The following is a 17,542-nucleotide window of genomic DNA, read 5'->3' as shown; positions in this document are numbered from 1 at the left end:
GGAACAATGGTGTAGACACAGTGCAAGGCGACTAAAAACATAGAACTAGAAGAGAGGGACAGGTGAGAAGTGGGAGTAGAAACGCCTCCTTTGTTATCCCTAGAGCCTGGTTTGATGTCTGGCACAAAGCTGGCCCTCAATTAATATTTACTGAATAAATGAACGTAAGTCATTTGCATAGATGAGATAGCTGAGCCCATGGGAATAGATCTCAAAAAGAGGACATTACTTGCTAAGGTTCAAAAACAGCCCTACTGATTCCACATATAAGTGGTATCACATCGTATTTGTCTCTGACTTACTTCACTTCGTATAAGAGATTGGCACAACATTGTAAATCAACTATATTTCAATAAAAAAACAACAAAACAAAAAACAGCCCTTTGGCCCTATGGCCTGAATTGCCAACAGTTGCCTGTCTTAGAGGAAATGATTCCAAACGTACCCCGAGTTAGGGATAGTTAGTTTAGGAGTTGTAATTTCAGGAGCTGTGTGTGTGTGTGCGGGGCAGGGGTGCGTTCTAGATTTAGGATACCAAAATGGAAGTGAGAGATTTGCCCCTCGATCAAAGTTGATATTAATTGTATTCATTTCGTAAGGGTCAGCCTATCTGCACAAGTTCCAGCTTCTCAGTGCAATCAGTGCAGTTCCTTTTCTACAGTGCCCCAAATAACAAACCCTTCTTTACAGGTTACCAGCCGAGGGCTTGACTGCCCTAGAGCATTCTCTAATTAAAAGGTTAACGGAATTCCTTTCCCTCTTTTCAAGCGAAGGATCTGAAATATCAATTCGACTGACCGGGATGACTCTTTCAATTCCCATCCTCAAGGGGGCGGTGACCACGGAGCCCCTCCTTAACCACGCGCGCTGAAATCTGCGGCAAATACCTTCACGTTCCGCTCCAGGGTGCGTCAGATTAGTCCCAAAGGCCAGCACCGCATACTGAGCCTGCGCGTATTGGCGCCGCGGAGCAGGCGCATGCGCTTTGAGGCGGAGCTCATACAGGCCGCTCTGGGCGGGTCTGGGCTTTGGGGCCTAGGAGCCGTGGGAGGAGCCGGCGGCTTCACCCTGGTAACCAGAGCGCTGTAGCTGCCCCGCCTTGCAGGCCTCAGGACTGTCATCGCCTTTGGGTGTGGGGTACTTTGGCCAGCGTCCCCGGAAATAGCCCCGCCGGCCTCTCTCAGACATCCCCATCCTCCCCACGCCGCCGTCGCCGCCGCCATGCAGGGGGAGGACGCCAGATACCTCAAAAGGTGACGACCCCCCAAGGCTCGGTCCTACCCTCCTTGCCCGGACCCTGAGGTTATTCTTAAAAGGTTCTTGGGTTGGCCGTGAGATGTCACTGGGCAAAGCTTAGAAGAGGGGTGGGAGACAGGGGAGAAATCACGGAAAGGGAGGGGGGGGAAAGGTGAATTAAAAAGAGGAAGGGGCCCTTAGGGGGTGCGGGTTTCTCCAGCCTCTTACCTGACTCAGCGGGGTCCTGACAGCATTGCAGATGGTTTCCTTGCTGCATTACATTGTTCAGGGTAGAGGAGCGAAGGGCGGAGTAAACCGCGTCTTCCTATTTTTCCCCGATACTCCGACTCTCCATTTTCCTTTAATAGATAAATCCTGTGGGAGCCTGGAACTGAAGTCTTCTGGCGGCTCTGTCCTATGTCTCCAATTTGGGGTTCACTGCCATGGGGTTTTGAAATGAAGGGGAAAGAAGTGGTGGCTTTTAATTAATGGGAGACTGGATTGAGATGTTGCTTTCCAGTTTATTTCTGCTTTCCTCATCCATTTCACTGCCATGTAGACAGTATAATTTTTGTAGGAGGTTCGTAATTATCAAGAGGTTTGCTCAGGAGCTTGACATGAAACAGGCCATCATTTCTTTAGTTTAAAAATATTTGTAGTATCAATTACTCCTTAAAGAAAAATGTAATCTGTTGGGATTATTTATTTGACTCAGGTCAAAGATAAGCTCATCCCTCATAAAAAGAATACCTGTCACTGGACCAAGAGTTAGCAGTGATCCAATACAAAAAAATATTTTAATTAGGAGTCTCCATTTTTAGCTAAGTCCCTGCTACTGATTGTGTAAATACCCTAGAAAGTCACATGTATTCTTTTCGACTCAGTTTCCTTATGTAAAAATGGGGCAAGTATCAGTTTATGATAGGTACGAGGACCAAATATGAAAATGTTTTAAAAAGATAAAACATGCATGTAAGGTGGTGTCATCGTTTCAATTCATAGTATACTTTTACTGAATGTATTTATCCCAGCTTGGCAGGGCCCTAATCATCACAGAAAGATCTAACCTTTAATAGACTCTTAAAAGTGATTGAAATTATTGTAAAATCAATCAAGCAACCAACTGTATTCGCTGTCTTTGCAGGCCTGGAGCATATATTGCCTGCCTGTCCCATTTTATAGAAATATATCTGAAATTGTTACATAACCAGAGCTTATCAGTAAAAATTTCAAAAAAGAATATGTAATCATAACAAGTATATAGTCAGCATTTATTTCCTCACTGCATTTTACTTACATCGGTCATTTAAAATATCTTGATTGAAAATTTGGTGAAAGAAGAAAACAAGAAATTCTCCTTCAACTTTAAAATCAAGGTTGTTCTAGGGCAAAGAGTCGCTATTACACCATTAGCTTATTTTCATGTAATGTAGTTGTGCCAGAAAATAGTTTTTCTTAGGATTCTGGTATCCTGTGGTCCCTTAGGCATCCTGTGACTTGTAATTCTCAACCTATTGCTTACTTCTAAAGCTAAATTATGTGGAGTTCAACAAAAAAATCAGAGGAGTCACTATAATGTTTGAAGTAAAATAAGGTCAGAATCTGGAAAGGCTGAAATATACACTTCTCAATTTTGTCTAATTTTGACAATATAAATAGTTTGCATTGCCTGCTTTCAGTTTAGAAATGTGCATCCAACATATAATCATATAGCCCCAATGGCTTATGATATGACAGAACATTCCATTTTAATGATTGATTCTTTGATAGTAATTACATATATTCATTCCTTTTGTAATATTTTTACTTTTATTATTTTGTTTTTATCAAGAGGGCAGTATGTTTTCAATCTAATTGATTCATTCTAATTTTAATTATTTAATTTCAGTGGTTTCATTTTAGCTATTACTGAGGAATCTATAGTCTCTATATGTTTACATGTGTAATACATTATAGAATCAAAAATCAGGTTTCATTTTTTGTTCTGCTACCCATTAGTGTTTTGATTCAATAGTGCTTAATACATACTTACCAAATACTTAGTCCATGCCTAGCATTGTTCTGATCACTGCGGAAATGATTAAGTAGACACAGTTAATATCCTCAGTCAGCTATGCACACAAATAAATAGACAGTTAATCTAGTGGGTTTTGTTTTTTGTTTTTTGCCTCTTAAAACTCTCTGATGGCTTTCCATTGCCCTTAGAGTTAGAGCACCAACCTTTTCAGCTTCATCTCTCTCTGCTCCCCTCCTGCCCCCAACAATTCCATACTTTAGCCTTACAGAAATAACTTCTTTTAGATCCCTGTGTGTTTCAGTGTTAGACTCGGCAAGTGCCCTTCCCATTACCTGGTACTTGCCTTGTTCTTTATCCAGCTAACTCTTCATCTTACCTGTTTTAGCTTAAATGTCACTTTTTCTAGAAGGTATTTCCTGAGCTGCCCTCTCCCACCCCACAATCTGCCATCCAGGTCAGATATACCTGCTAGCTTCCATGATACCTAATACCTTGTCTTTCCCCACTCTTACTATTTTATTGTTATTGTTTGTCTTTCCTGCTGGTCTATAAGCTTCAGAAGGGTAAGAATTTTTGCATCAATATTCATAAAGGATATTCATAAATTATATTCAAAAGTATATTCTGTTTTTATGGCATCTTTGTCTTTCTTTGGTATCAGGGTAATGCTGGCCTCATAGAATGAATTAGGAAGTGTTCCCTCTTTTTCTAGTTTTTGGAGGAGTTTGAGAAGGATTGGTGTTAATTTGGTAGAATTCACCAGTGAAACTATCTGGTTTTGGACTCTGTTGGGAAGGTTTTGATCACTGATTCAATCTCTTATTTTGGGGGAATTCAGAATTTCTATTTCTTTTGAGTCAGTTTTGGTAGTTTGTGAATTTCTAGGAATTTGTCCATTTCATCTAGGTTATCTACTTTGTTGGCTTACAGGAGTTCATAGTATTTTTTTTTTATTTCTATGAGGTCAGAGATAATAGTAATAATGTCCTACTTTAATTTCCAATTCTAGTAATTTGAGTCTTCTCTCTTTTTTTCTTAGTTTAACTAAAGGTTTGTCAATTTTGTTGATCTTTTCAAAGAACCAACTTTTAATTTTTTGATTTCCTCTATTTTCTATTCTCTATTTCTTTTATCTCTGTCTTTATCTTTATTATTTCCTCCCTTCTACTAGCTTGTTGTTTAGTTTGCTCTTTTTCTAGTTCTTCAAGGTGTAAAATTAGGTCATTGAGTTGAAATCTTTTTTTTAATTGAGATATAATTGACATATACCATTATATTAGTTTCAGCTGTACAACATAACGATCCAGTATTTGTATATATTGCCAAATGATTACCACAGTAAGTCTAGTTAACATCCATCACTATACAGTCACTTTTCTTTTCTTGTGATGAGACTTTTAAGATTTACTTGCTTAGCAGTTTTTCATATATACAATATAGTATTATTAACCATAGTCACCATGCTGTACATAACAACCCCAGGACTTATTTATTTTATAGCTGGAAGTTTATACCTTTTTACCAGCTTCACCTACTTCACCCACTTCACCCACTTCCCATCTTTGGCAACCACCAATTTGTTATCTGTATTTGTGAGTTCAGGTTTTGTTTGTTTTGCTTTATTTTTAGATAAAAATAAATAGTGAGATCATATGGTATTTGTTTTTCTATCTCTGACTTATTTTACTTAGCACATTGCCCTAAGGTCTATTCATGTTGTTGCAAATGACAAAATTTTCTTCTTTTTTATGGCTAAATAATATTACAGTGTGTGTGGGGGGGGAGGTGGGTGTATACACAGATATACATATATTTTATCCATTCATCCATTGATTGACACTTAAGGTGCTTCCATGTCTTAGCTATCGTAAATAATGCTGCAGTGAACATGGAGGTACATACATCTTTTTGAGTTAGTGTTTTCATTTCTTTTGGATAAATACCCAGAACAGAATTGCTGGATCATATGGAAGTTCAATTTTCAATTTTTTTGAGAAACTTCCACACTGTTTTCCATAGTGGCTGAACGAATATAAATTCCCACCAACAGTTCACAGGCTTCTCTTTTCTTCACATCCTCTCCAGCACTTGTTATTTCTTGACTTTCTGATAATAACCATTCTAACAGGTGTGAGGTGATATTGCAATTTTGATTTTAAATTTCTGATGATTAGTGATGTTGAACACCTTTTAATGTAATGTACCTGTTGCCCATCTGTATATATTCTTTGGAAAAATGTCTGTTCAGATCCTCTGCCCATTTTTTCCTTAGATTGGTTTTTTGCTATTGAGTTATATGAGTTCCTTATATATATTTTGGATATTAATCCCTTATCAGATATATGATTTGCAAATATTTTCTCCCATTTGGTAGGTTGCCTTTTAATTTTGTTGATGGTTTTCTTTGCTCTGTAGAAGCTTTTTGGTTTGATGTAGTACCAGTAGTTTATTTTTGCTTTTGTTGCCTTAGTTTTTGGTGTCAGATCCAAAAAATCATCACCAAGACCAAAGGCAAGGAGCTTACTGCCTATGTTTTCTTCTAGGAATTTTATGGTTTCAGGTCTTACATTCAAGGCTTTAATCCATTTTGAGTTGATTTCTGTGTATGGTGTAAGATAGCGGTACAGTTTTGTTCTTTTGCATATGGCCATCTAGTTTTCTCAACACTGTTTATTGAAAGGACTGTCTTTTCCCAGGTGTATACTCTTGGCTCCTCTGTCATAAATTAATTGGCCATATATGTGTGGGTTTATTTCTGGGCTCTCTATTTTTTCTATTTATCTGTGTGTCTGTTTTTATGCCAATATCATACTGTTTTGATTACTGTAGCTTTGTAATATAGATTAAAATCAGGATGCATGATGCTGCCAACTTTGTTCTTCTTTCTCAAGATTGTTTTGGCTATTCAGGCTCTTTTGTGGTTCTGTACAAATTTTAGGATTTTTTTGTTCTATTTCTGTGAAAAATGCCATTGAGAATTTGATAGGAATTGCATTAAATCTTTAGATTGCTTTGGATAGTATGGACATTTAAACAATTTTAATTCTTCCAGTTCATAAGCATGGAATATCTTTCCATTTATTTGCATCTTTTTCAGTTTATTCCATTATTGTCTTATGGTTTTCAATATACAGGTCTTTCATATCCTTGGTTAAATTTATTTCTTAGGTATTTTATTCTTTTTGATGCGTTTGTAAATGAGATTGTTTTCTTAATTTTTCTTTCTGGTGGAAATGCAACTAATTTATATACATTGATTTTGTATCCTGCAACTTTACTGAATTTGTTTATTCTAACAGTTTTTTGGTGGAGTCTTTAGGATTTTCTTTATATAATATCATGTCATGTGCAAATAGTGATGGCTTTATTTATTCCTTTCTGATTTGGATACTTTTCATTTCTTTTTCTTGCCCAATTACTTTGGCTACCACTTCCAATACTATGTTGAATAGAAGTAGCAAGAGTTGGCATCCTTGCCTTGTTGTTGATCTTTCAGGAAAAGCTTTCAATATTTCACCCATAAGTATAATGTTAGCTGTGGGCCTGTCATATACCGTCTATATTGTGTTGAGTTTCGTCCCTCTATACCTACTTCGTTGAGAGTTTTTATCATAAATCTATGTTGAATTTTGTCAAATGCTTCTCCCACATTTATTGAGATGATATTATATGACTTTTACCCTTCATTTTGTTTGTGGTGTATCACATTGATTGATTTGTGTTTGTTGAACCATCCTCACATCTCTGGAATAAATTCCACTTGATAATGGTGTATGATTGTTGTTTTAAAGTATTGTTGAATTCAGTTTTCTAGCATTTTGTTGAGGATTTTTGCATCTGTATTCATCAGGTTTGTTTTTTTGGTTTTTTTTGGTGTCTTTGTCTGGTTTTGATATAACAGTAATGCTGGCCTCATTAAATGAGTTTGGGAGTGTTCCTTCCTCTTCAGTTTTTGAGAAGAGTTTGAAAAGGATTGGTGTTAATTCTTCCAATGTTTGGTAGAATTCACCCATGAAGCCATCTGGTCCTGGGCTTTTTTTGGGAGGTTTTGACTACTGATTTAATCTCCTTATTAGGAATCAGTCTGTTCTGATTTTCTGTTTCTTCATGATTCAGTCTTGGGAGGTTGTATATTTCTAGGAATTTATCCATTTCTTCTATGTTGTCTAATTTGTTGGAGTATAATTTTTAATAGTAGTTTCTTGAGATCTTTTATATTTCTGTGGTAACAATTGTAATGTCTCCTCTTTTATTTCTGATTTTATTTATGGGCATACCTCGTTTTATTGAATTTTGCTTTATTGCACTTTGCAGATATTGCATTCTTTATAAATTAATGTTTGTGGCAACCCTGAGCCAAGCAAGTCTATTGATGCCATTGTTCCAACAGCATTTGTTCACTTCTTGTCTCTGTCACATTTGGTAATTCTCCCAATATTTCAAATTTTTTCATTATTACTATATTTGTTATGGTGATTTGTGATCAGTTATCACTGATGTTACTATTGCAAAAGATTATATCTTGCTGAAGGCACAGCTGCTTAGCATTTTTTAGAAATAAATATTTTTAAAAATAAGGTATGTACATTGATTTTTAAACATAATGCTATTGCACACTTAGTATATCACAGTATAGTGTAAACATAACATTTATGTGCACTGGGAAACCAAAAAATTCACATGACTTGCTTTATAATGATACTCACCTTATTGCAGTGATCTGGAACTGAACCTGCAATATCTGCAAGGTACGCCTGTGTTTGAGTCCTCTCTTTTTTTCTTGGTTAGCCTAGCTAAAGGTTTGTCAATTTTATTTACGTTTTCAGAGAACCACCTCTTAGTTTTATTGATCTTTCCTGTTGTCTTTATAGTATCTATTTCATTTATTTCCCTTCTAATCCTTGTTATTTCCTACCTTTTACTAACTCTGGGCTTTGTTTGTTATTTTTTCTCCAGTTGCTTAAGATGTAAAGTTAGATTGTTTATTTAAGATCATTTTTTTGTTTCTTGATGTAGACATTTATCTCTATGAACTTCCCTCTTAGAACTGCTTTTCTGCATCCTTTAAGTTTTGGTGTGTTGTATTTCCACCTTTACTTGTTTAAAGGTATTGATTTCTTCTTTGACACATTGGTTGTTCAGTAGTATGTGATGAATCTTTATGTGTGAATTTTCCAGTGTCTTCTTGTAATTAATTCTTAGTCTCATACTATTGTGGTTGGAAAAGATACCTGATATGATTGCAGTCTTCTTAAAAATATTAAAACTTGTTTTGTGGCCTAACATATGATCTATCCTTAAGACTGTTTTATGGGCACTTGAGAAGAATGTGTATTCTGTTCCTTTGGGTGGAATGTTCTGTTTATGTTTGTTAAGTTCATTTGGTCTAATGTGTCATTTAAGGCCAATGTTTCCTTATTGAATTTCTGTCTAGGTAATCTATTAATTGATGAAAGTGAGGTATTAAAGTCTCTTCCTACTATTATATTGCTGTGTATTTCTCCCTTTAGGTCTTTTAATATTTTCTTTATATATTTAAGTGCTCCTATTTTGGGCATATAAATATTTACAAATGTTTTATTTTCTTATTGGATTGACCCCTGTATTATCATATAATACCCTTCTTTGTCTCTTATTACAGTCTTTATCTTAAAGTCTATTTTGCCCAACATAAATATAGCTACCCCATCTTTCTTTTGATTTCCATTTTTATGGAATACATTTTTCCATTCCTTCATTCAATCTGAGTGTATATTTGCATTTGAAGTGAGTCTCTTGTAGGCAGCATATAGATGGGTCATTTTTTTATCCATTTATCCACTCTGTATCTTTTGATTGGAGAATTTAGTCCATTTACATTCAAAGTAATGATTGATAGGTAGGTACTTATTGTCATTTTGTTCATTGTTTTCTGGCTGTTTTGTAATTCCTCTGTTCCTCCTTCTCTTGCTCTCTTCATTTGTGATTTGCAGATTTTCTCTAGTGTCATTAGATTTCTTTATCTTTTGTGTATCTACTATAGGTTTTTGCTTTGTGGTTACCATGGGGCTTACATAAAAACACTTATAACAGTCTATTTCAACTTGTTAACACCCTAAGATTGAACACATTCTAAAGCTCTACATTTTTACTCTCCCCTCATTTTATGTTTTTGATGTCACCATTTACATTTTTTTATCTTGTGTGTCTTTAACAAATTTTTGTAGTTATAGTTATTTTTACTACTTTATCTCTTAACTTTCATGCTAGCTTTATAAGTGATCAACCTACCACCTTTACAACATTTTAGATTATTCTGAGTTTTACTACATATTTACCTTTACCAGTGAGATTTATATTTTCATAAGTTTTCCTGGAAAACTATCTCTCCTTCAATTCAGTAGGAGAACTTGGCTGTGTAGACTAAAAACTGGTTGGCAGTTTTTTCCTCTCAGCACTTTGAATATATTTTGCTACTTCTGGCCTGCAAAATTTCTGCTGAAAATCTGCTGGTAGTCTTATGGAGGTTCCCTTGTATGCAACAAGTTGTTTTTCTCTTACTGTTTTTTTAAGATTCTCTCCTTTGACTTTTGACACTTTAATTATAATGTGTCTTGTTGTGGCTGTCTTTGGATTCATCTTTTTTTGAAACTCTCTGGGCTTCCTGGATCTGGATGTCTGTTTCTTTCTTCAGGTTAATGGAGCTTTCAGCCATTATTTCTTTAAATAAGTTTTCTGCCCCTAATAAGTTTTCTGCCCCTTTCTCTTCTCCTTCTAGGACCCCTCTATTGCAAATGTTGGTCTGCTTGATGTTAGCTTATAAATCCCTTAAGCTGTCTTCACCTCTTTTTTGTTCTTTTTGCTTCTCTGGGTGTGTTCCGTTGCCCTGTCTTTGAGTTCACTGATCCTTTCCTCTGCTTCATCGAGTCTACTGTTGAAGCCCTTTGTTGTATCTTTAAGTTCAATTATTGTGTTCTTCAACTCTGTGACTTCCATTTGGTACTTTTATATTTTCTATCTCTGTTGAAATTCTCACTTTGTTCATCCATTCTTCCCCTGAACTTAGCAAGCATCTTTATGATCATTACTTTTAACTCTTTATCGTAGACATCATTTATCTCTGTTTCATTATGGTCTTTTTCTGAGGTTTTATCTTGTTCTTTCTTGAAACACATTCCTCTGTTTCTTCATTTTCCTTGACTCTGTGTTGGTTTCTATGCATTAGATAAAACAGCCACCCCTCCCATTCTGAAAGGAGTGGTCTTGTTTAGGAGATGAACCTTTTTATTCAACCATGCCTAGCTCTTGGTTGTCTTTCAGACCTTAGTGATTGTCCAGGTAGCCTACTTTATTTTTAGTGCTCCCTCTGAGCTGAGTCCTGGGGTCATAACCAGTTAATAACTGTTTTTTTTCTTTCACTAATGTCTCTTTGAACTTATGAATACAAGCCCCAGTGGCCACCAGAACCAGGTGATCACCTGGGTGGCAGCCACAAAAACTGGGGCACCAGGTAAGTGTACAAGCTCTCCTCCAGGATATACTAGTGCTCTGGGGTGGGACAGAGGGAGAGTGCAAAGACAGCATCTGCTCTCCCAGGTCTCTGGAGAGGATGACAGTCAGCCTTTAGATGTGTTTAATTAGAAGCCTGTCCCTAAGTCCACAGCTATGAAGATAAGCTAACAGATCTCTTTCATAGAAAGATTGGTTGCCTCAGTCTGTTGCCTCTCTGCTGTGCCCTGGGAGTGGTAGCCAGTTAAGAACTCCCTCTCTCTGTTGTGGTCCTGTGGGACCTGGGAATGTAAGCCCTGATGGCCACCAGAGTCAGGTCATCTGGAGATGTCCCCTGGGCAGCAGCTGCAATAATCAGGACACCAGAAGACAGCAGTACAAGCTCTTTTCTGGGAGATACTGGTGATCTGGAGAGCATAAAGATGGAACCTGCCAGCCTCCATCCTGAGTATTTCAGTAGACTCATATGTTAAATTAGATGCTGGCCCCTCAGGCCGACCCTTTAAGATAAACAAATAATCCTTTTTAACAGAAAGTCTAGGTGCTTTTTAGTCAGTTGCCTCTGCACTAGGCTTTAGGTTGGGTGAGCTTGCATGTGCAAGCCCTTTAAGAACTGTTTCACTGTTTTGCTATAGCCACTGGGGTCTCGTGGAAGCTAGATGTTTTGGGGGCTTGTCTCTCAGGTGTAGGTCTTAAAAGGTGGGTGCCAGATGTAGAGTTCAAATCCTTCATTCCTCAAGTAGCAGCTCAGGTGTGAGTTTTTGCCCAGTTGTGGGTCTCCACACCAGAGGTGGGGTTTATGGCAAGATTGTGTCTCAGTCTCTCTTATTTGCTTCAATGTGGGTTTTCTTGTTTGCTCAATTTGTGGGCATTGCTCAGCTAGTTTGGGTTTTTTGGGTTTTTTTGTTTTTTTGTTTTTTTAGTTGCGGCGTGTGGGCTCCCCCTGCATTGGGAGCTCCCTGCGTTGGGAGCATGGAGTCTTAACCACTGGACCACGAGGGAAGTCCCAAGGTGGGGGCCGGGGGGCGTTCAGAGGAAATTGTTTCATAGGTGGTATAGACTCAGTGCGTCTGTGGGAGGAGGTGAGTTCGGGAACCTCCTACATCACAGTCTTGAACACAAACCTGTAATAAGCCCTTTTGACAGCAATAATTTAAAAAATAAAAACCTGTTTAATGAAAAATTAAGGGCTAAATTTTGTTTCTCTAGGAAATTGATAATGAATATGGAGCACAGTGTTAGTCAGCATTTATTATCTGTTGTAGGGATCATAATGATATCATCGACCACATGAAGTCTAGAAACATCAGGATGTACTTTAGAAGTTAGTAATTAAGAATACTCTGCCTGAAGGTGACAATTATCACATGTAGATAAAGAAAGGTATATCTTATATCAGTCTGTGAAGCATGACTTCACTTCATATTGAGATTAAAAAAGCAAAACTTTTTCTAAATCAATTTAGCACATTTTTGGTTCCCGTTTTCTTGTGCAGGTTAAAAAAAAAAAAAAAAGGTGAAGTAGACCTGTTATTAAGAAGGCTCCATTAGTACAAGAAATTTGCAGACAGTTAAAAGATATCAGTTTAATATCAGTGTCATAAGATGCTACAAATAGTAAATCAGTTAATTCTAATAATGGGCTAAATTATTTCTCACCTGATTCATGGATTCCAAATAAAACATTTGAAGTTCATTGTCTCAATTGTTAAATATCTGACAGTGTTATGAATGCCATGTTAAATTCAGTTTAGAAGTATAGCATTTAAGATAAAATTATTCATTTTGTGGTGATAATACAAGTATAAATTTTGATGAGGCACATTGCTATGGTAAAAGCAATTTTTCATACTAAATCAGCTATCAACAGCAGATGTGTACTTGTCACAGGTTGCATGTAGACATAATTCATAATTGTGTCCAAAAAGCTGGAATATTTTACCAACCAAAATAGAATTTGAAACCATGTTTGTCAATTTAAAAATATTTATATCATTCATAAATATAGAGTAACTGAATTACAAAATGTTTTGAGCCTTTAGAGAACTACTTTGTAAATCAACCAAGTGTCCTGCAAATGGTTTTGAATGTTTTGTAAAGGAATCTTGTAAATTTCATGCTATGTAAGTTAGAAATAAAGAATCAAGGTGTTTGACAAATGGAGTATCTAGTATTTGACTATATGAAGTTCTAAAGGCAAAGTATTCTTTTAAAGTCATTATATAGTAATTTTGGAAAGTATGTTACACACAGTATATATAATATGAACTTAGTTTGTAGTATGTGTATTTTATATATTCAGTGGCAGTGCCAAGGGGAACAGGGAAGGGGTTTATCCATCCCATAATCTCCATCAGCCCCCACAATGATATAAACATTTAATACTTGTGTCAATCTTATGTAAATTGCTATTCAAATGTAGTTTTAACCCTACCAGATTGCTACCCTTAAGCCTCTTCTTTAAAGAAATTCTAGAGCTGACGTTCTCTCATTATATATTATCTACATATAGGTAGAAAAATGTCTGGATGTGTATGTGCTAAATGGTAGCAATTGGTTTCTTCTAACTTTTTCAGTTTATTTTTTCTCTTTGCTAATTTCTGTGTTCTGTTTTTTCTACAGTAAGCATAAATTGTATTAGCAATAAAAAATAAATATTATAAAATTAACTTCTTTAAAAGACACATACAGAAAAAAAAAAGCAAACGAAAGCTGAAAAGGAATAGTGAGGTTCTTTGAACTATTTGATTTCTTTGGAGAAAGGCAAAATATCAGGCCAGAGGATAACAATTATGCTTTTCTGTCAGTTGTTATTATGTGGAAGACCCTCTTTGAAAGTGTTGATATGAGGTTACTCTTAGGATCTGCACTTACATTTCGTCCTTAATGATTCTCTTCAATTGGATACAGTTACCCTCTCCTATATAAGAAGTTCAGTACTGGGGTTGCTCTCCATTTCATCAGGAAGCAAATAACTAGTTCTCTTTATAATTAAATAGTTTCTTTAATGCTATATTTCATTTGGTTTTTAGCTCTTACTTACTCTCTTGATTCCTGTGGTTTCTCTAGCTTTTGACTGCTAGCCTGAACTTGTATGCATTTATCTTATCTTTTGGAAGCTGTACCATTCTCTTTAATATGTGTGTATATATCTAATTTCCCAACTCCCTGTTTTTTACTGGCCTACCTGTTTTTGCTTTTATTCTTTATAGGCTTTGTTCTGTATGTCTTAACTGTCAGTTTAGTTGCTGACCTACCTAGACTCTAGCTTCTGTATATTTAATTTCCTACTCTGTCTCTATACTTGACTCTTAATCATTGTCCTAATACAGACTGAAGAGCCTTACCCTTGTTGTAATAAAGAATTCTGGTGAAAAAAAAATTTAAAAATTACATTGAAAATATGCATAATAAGCCAATTATTCCTAACTGAAGGAAAAGCTTTGAGTTTCTGATTATTGGAATTTAAGGTGTTGTCATATTTCTATTCCTTCCCATTAGGCTAAAAGACCTCACTAGCCAGCTAGCTGGCTCTGACTACAGTGGGAAATTGTGCTTGTTTCCATTGCTTAATCTCCTTTAATAAAACTCATTTTATCAGATCCTAAAGTGGGCAATAACAAGTAGTGATTAATTCATTATTGTGACAACATGGATGGACCTGGAAGATATTATGCTTAGTGGAATAAGTCAGGCAGAGAAAGACAAATACTGTATGTTTTCACTTATATGTAAAATATAAAAATAAAACAAATGAACGAATATAACAACACAGAAACAGACTCTGAGATACAGATAGCAAACTAGTGGTCCCCAGAAGGGAGAGGTGTAGGGCGAGGGCCAAAATAGGTGAAGGGGGATTAGCAGGTGCAAACAGCTAGGTATAAAATAAGTTACAAGGATGTAATGTACAGCGCAGGGATTATAGCCAAAGTAAAAATATAAAATCACTATGTTGTACACTTGAAACCAATATAATATTATAAGGCAACTATACTTCAATTAAAAATATTTGTTCTATAACTTTAGGGGTCTGGGGACAAAGTATATACAATCTTTCTATTGAAACTACTGATGGCACTATAATTTGAGATATGTGGCTATAGACTATAACCTGTAAATGCTTTTTTGTTACACAACTTGTGTGTGATTTGAAGAGTGATTTAGGTACTAATTCAATTTATATAATTATGTAAGATAATACATAATCAATATTATTTTGCAGTTTAGATAATTCATGTCATTCTGTGATACAGTTAATGGGCTAATTATTGGGCGGTTGATTTTTTTTTAAATATAAATTTTGGGGTAACTGCCTTTGGTTTTGAATTGCTGACTTTTGGTTGAGGTTATTCTCTCCAAAACCATCTTAATTGTTTGTTTTATTCACTGGCTATTATGCATGATTCTTTGGGTAAATGTATTTTTTCTCAGAGCTATTCATAAAGGTACTTTCTGCAAGACCAAGAATTACATGTACAGTACAGAGTTTACAGAGTTGGAGAAAAAGAGTTATTTCTTGGTCCAAGTCAAGAGTAAATCTGATTTAAATGCATATGTTAATCCAGCCCACATGTTTTTGGAACTAGGAACTAGATAAAAACCTTGGATGTTTTGTGAGCTTTTAATGTAGCTATGCCTGTTTTTATTTTATATTAATAGGAAAGTTAAAGGAGGTAATATTGATGTACATCCATCAGAAAAAGCACTCATTGTTCAATATGAAGTGGAAGCTACCATTCTTGGAGAAATGGGGGATCCCATGTTGGGAGAACGAAAGGAATGCCAAAAAATGTAAGTTTTCTTCATTTGTGCACATTTGAAAGTAGTAAACTTTATAGAAATCTGATGTTATTTAAACTTGCATAGATGATAAATGATTATGGCGTTCTTACAGACATACATTATCTCAGTGAAGCGGAGACTATATTAAATTATAAATACAGAGTATATTCCAGAGAAAATCATGTTTATGTGAGCATAATTGGAACCTAATGAAAAATGCCTATTCTTATTTATCCCATTTAGTAAATGCATATAATAGAATATAACTTGTGAAATCAACTATAAAAGATATGTTTATATAGGACTTTTTAGCTTAATTTAGGAAATTTGTATTTTAGGGGATCCTGTGTTGTTCTTTCTTCCCTGGAATTACAGAAAGTGATATGACATCCAGAATTCACAAATGGGGCATGTACCTTGAATTCATCCCTTAAAAATCTAGCGCTGTGAAAGATATTAGTAATAGGACAAGCATTTTCTGACTAAATGAATTGAGCTTAGATCTCCCAGTGTTCTACACACTTTCCTTCCTGCTTTCATAGTACTTTCAGGAGTCCCTTGGGAACTGGCCTTTTTCGTTAGTCTTCAGTTGTGCTGGCGATGATCTTGTGCTCCTTCTGTAGTTTTGTGGAAGTAGAGAGGGTCTGAGATCACCTAGTATTCTTTCCCAACTTTCTTCCCCCCATAGATAATTTTGATTTGGGAACTAGTTAAAAAGTTAGTGTGTTTTGGTGGTATTAAGTATATTCAGGATGCTAGAAGTGCATGTGATAGTATTTAGTATTTAGCACACTGAACAGCACTGTATTTTAAATATATAGCAGTGGTTCTCAGCTGGTTAGGATTTTTCCCCCAGGGGACATTTGGCAATACCTGGAGACATTTTGGTTGTCATAACTGGAGGGTGCTGTTGGTATCTAGTGGATAGAGGCTGGGGTGCTGCGAAACATCCTACAATGCATAAGATAGGCACTTACAAACAAAAAATTATTTGGCCCCAAATTTTTATAGTGTTTCAATTAAGAAACTTTATTGTATAGCAACCTGAAAAGAGAAGCTACCTACTGTCTTATTAAGATCTGTAGTCTCTCTTCTTATTTGGGTTAAAAGACTAAATTACACAGATAATTCATTAAAAATAAATGAGTCTTTGGATAATCCACTAGACTGAAGAGATATACACATGCACACATACATACCTACACTGTAGATTTTAACTCACGTGCTCACAGTTTTTTGTGTTCTCTCACACTTTCTTCCATTTGTGTGTTTGTGATTGCTGCCTAAATTTTGTACATTTTGAGAAAGTAACATCTCTTAAGATTTTATTAATTTGACTTCCATAGAAAAGCTAGCAGATTAGGGGTCTTTGCCATTAGAACCTCATGCATCCACATTTCATAAGAGAAATTTAGTTTTTAGTTCTTAATAGTGTAGTCAGTAGCCTTATTCAATTAAAATTAAGTGAGAATGTTGTTATTGTTTGAAAATCTGTAGGCTTTCTAGACAAGGGGTACATTCACTAGAGAGCCACCTGGAAAGAGTTACTACCAACTGGCTAGTGTAAGTGGATTTAAACATCAGTATGGGAAAAACCTCTGTAACCCAACTTTGTGGTAGTCAACCTGGCTGCTCAAGATTTGGAGAGGAATCATATTGTGGGACCAAAAGGAGAATATGGTTTGTTGATAGTTTAAGAGGATTTATCAATGGTGGCAGCTAGGGGTGAGGGTTTTGAGGGGGACACTCATATACATTGAGATCGGTGTGAAATGAAACTGTCATTAAATTGTGGTAGTCAGTGCTATGGCTCAGGTCCAGAAGACATGTATTTCATTCTCCCTTATCGGATAAAGGAATGTGTAAGCCCACCTTCAACAGAGTCCCAGTTTTCTGAACATTTCATTATGAGAAATCTATGGTTATGGTCCAAAAATAATATGGGCATTTTTTGGTATGAGTTTTTGGTATTACTAATAGGCATGGGCTGCCTAATGAAGGGGGCCTATTTTTTGAT

At 35.9% G+C, this 17,542-nt stretch overlaps 1 protein-coding gene across 3 annotated transcripts in view; it reads left to right on the top strand.

Moving 5' to 3' along the window:
- The first annotated feature begins 1,033 nt into the window (after positions 1-1,033).
- KIFAP3 (kinesin associated protein 3) overlaps positions 1,034-17,542 on the top strand; it is a 173,325-nt gene continuing 156,816 nt past the window's right edge. Inside the window, exons 1-2 of one of the 3 annotated variants that reach the window (XM_007172509.3) lie at positions 1,034-1,253; positions 15,403-15,534. In XM_007172509.3, coding sequence (XP_007172571.1) covers positions 1,222-1,253; positions 15,403-15,534 — 164 coding nt within the window. In that variant the 5' untranslated portion in view covers positions 1,034-1,221. Of the gene's footprint in view, positions 1,254-1,278; positions 1,303-15,402; positions 15,535-17,542 lie in introns of those variants that run through there. The other 2 variants (XM_007172508.3, XM_057548060.1) reach the window with 2 other exon arrangements.

Source organism: Balaenoptera acutorostrata, chromosome 1 (assembly GCF_949987535.1).
Source record: "Balaenoptera acutorostrata chromosome 1, mBalAcu1.1, whole genome shotgun sequence".
Taxonomy (NCBI): domain Eukaryota; kingdom Metazoa; phylum Chordata; class Mammalia; order Artiodactyla; family Balaenopteridae; genus Balaenoptera; species Balaenoptera acutorostrata.
Note: the sequence above shows the minus strand (reverse complement) of the source record. Positions and strands in the feature narration are given on the sequence as shown.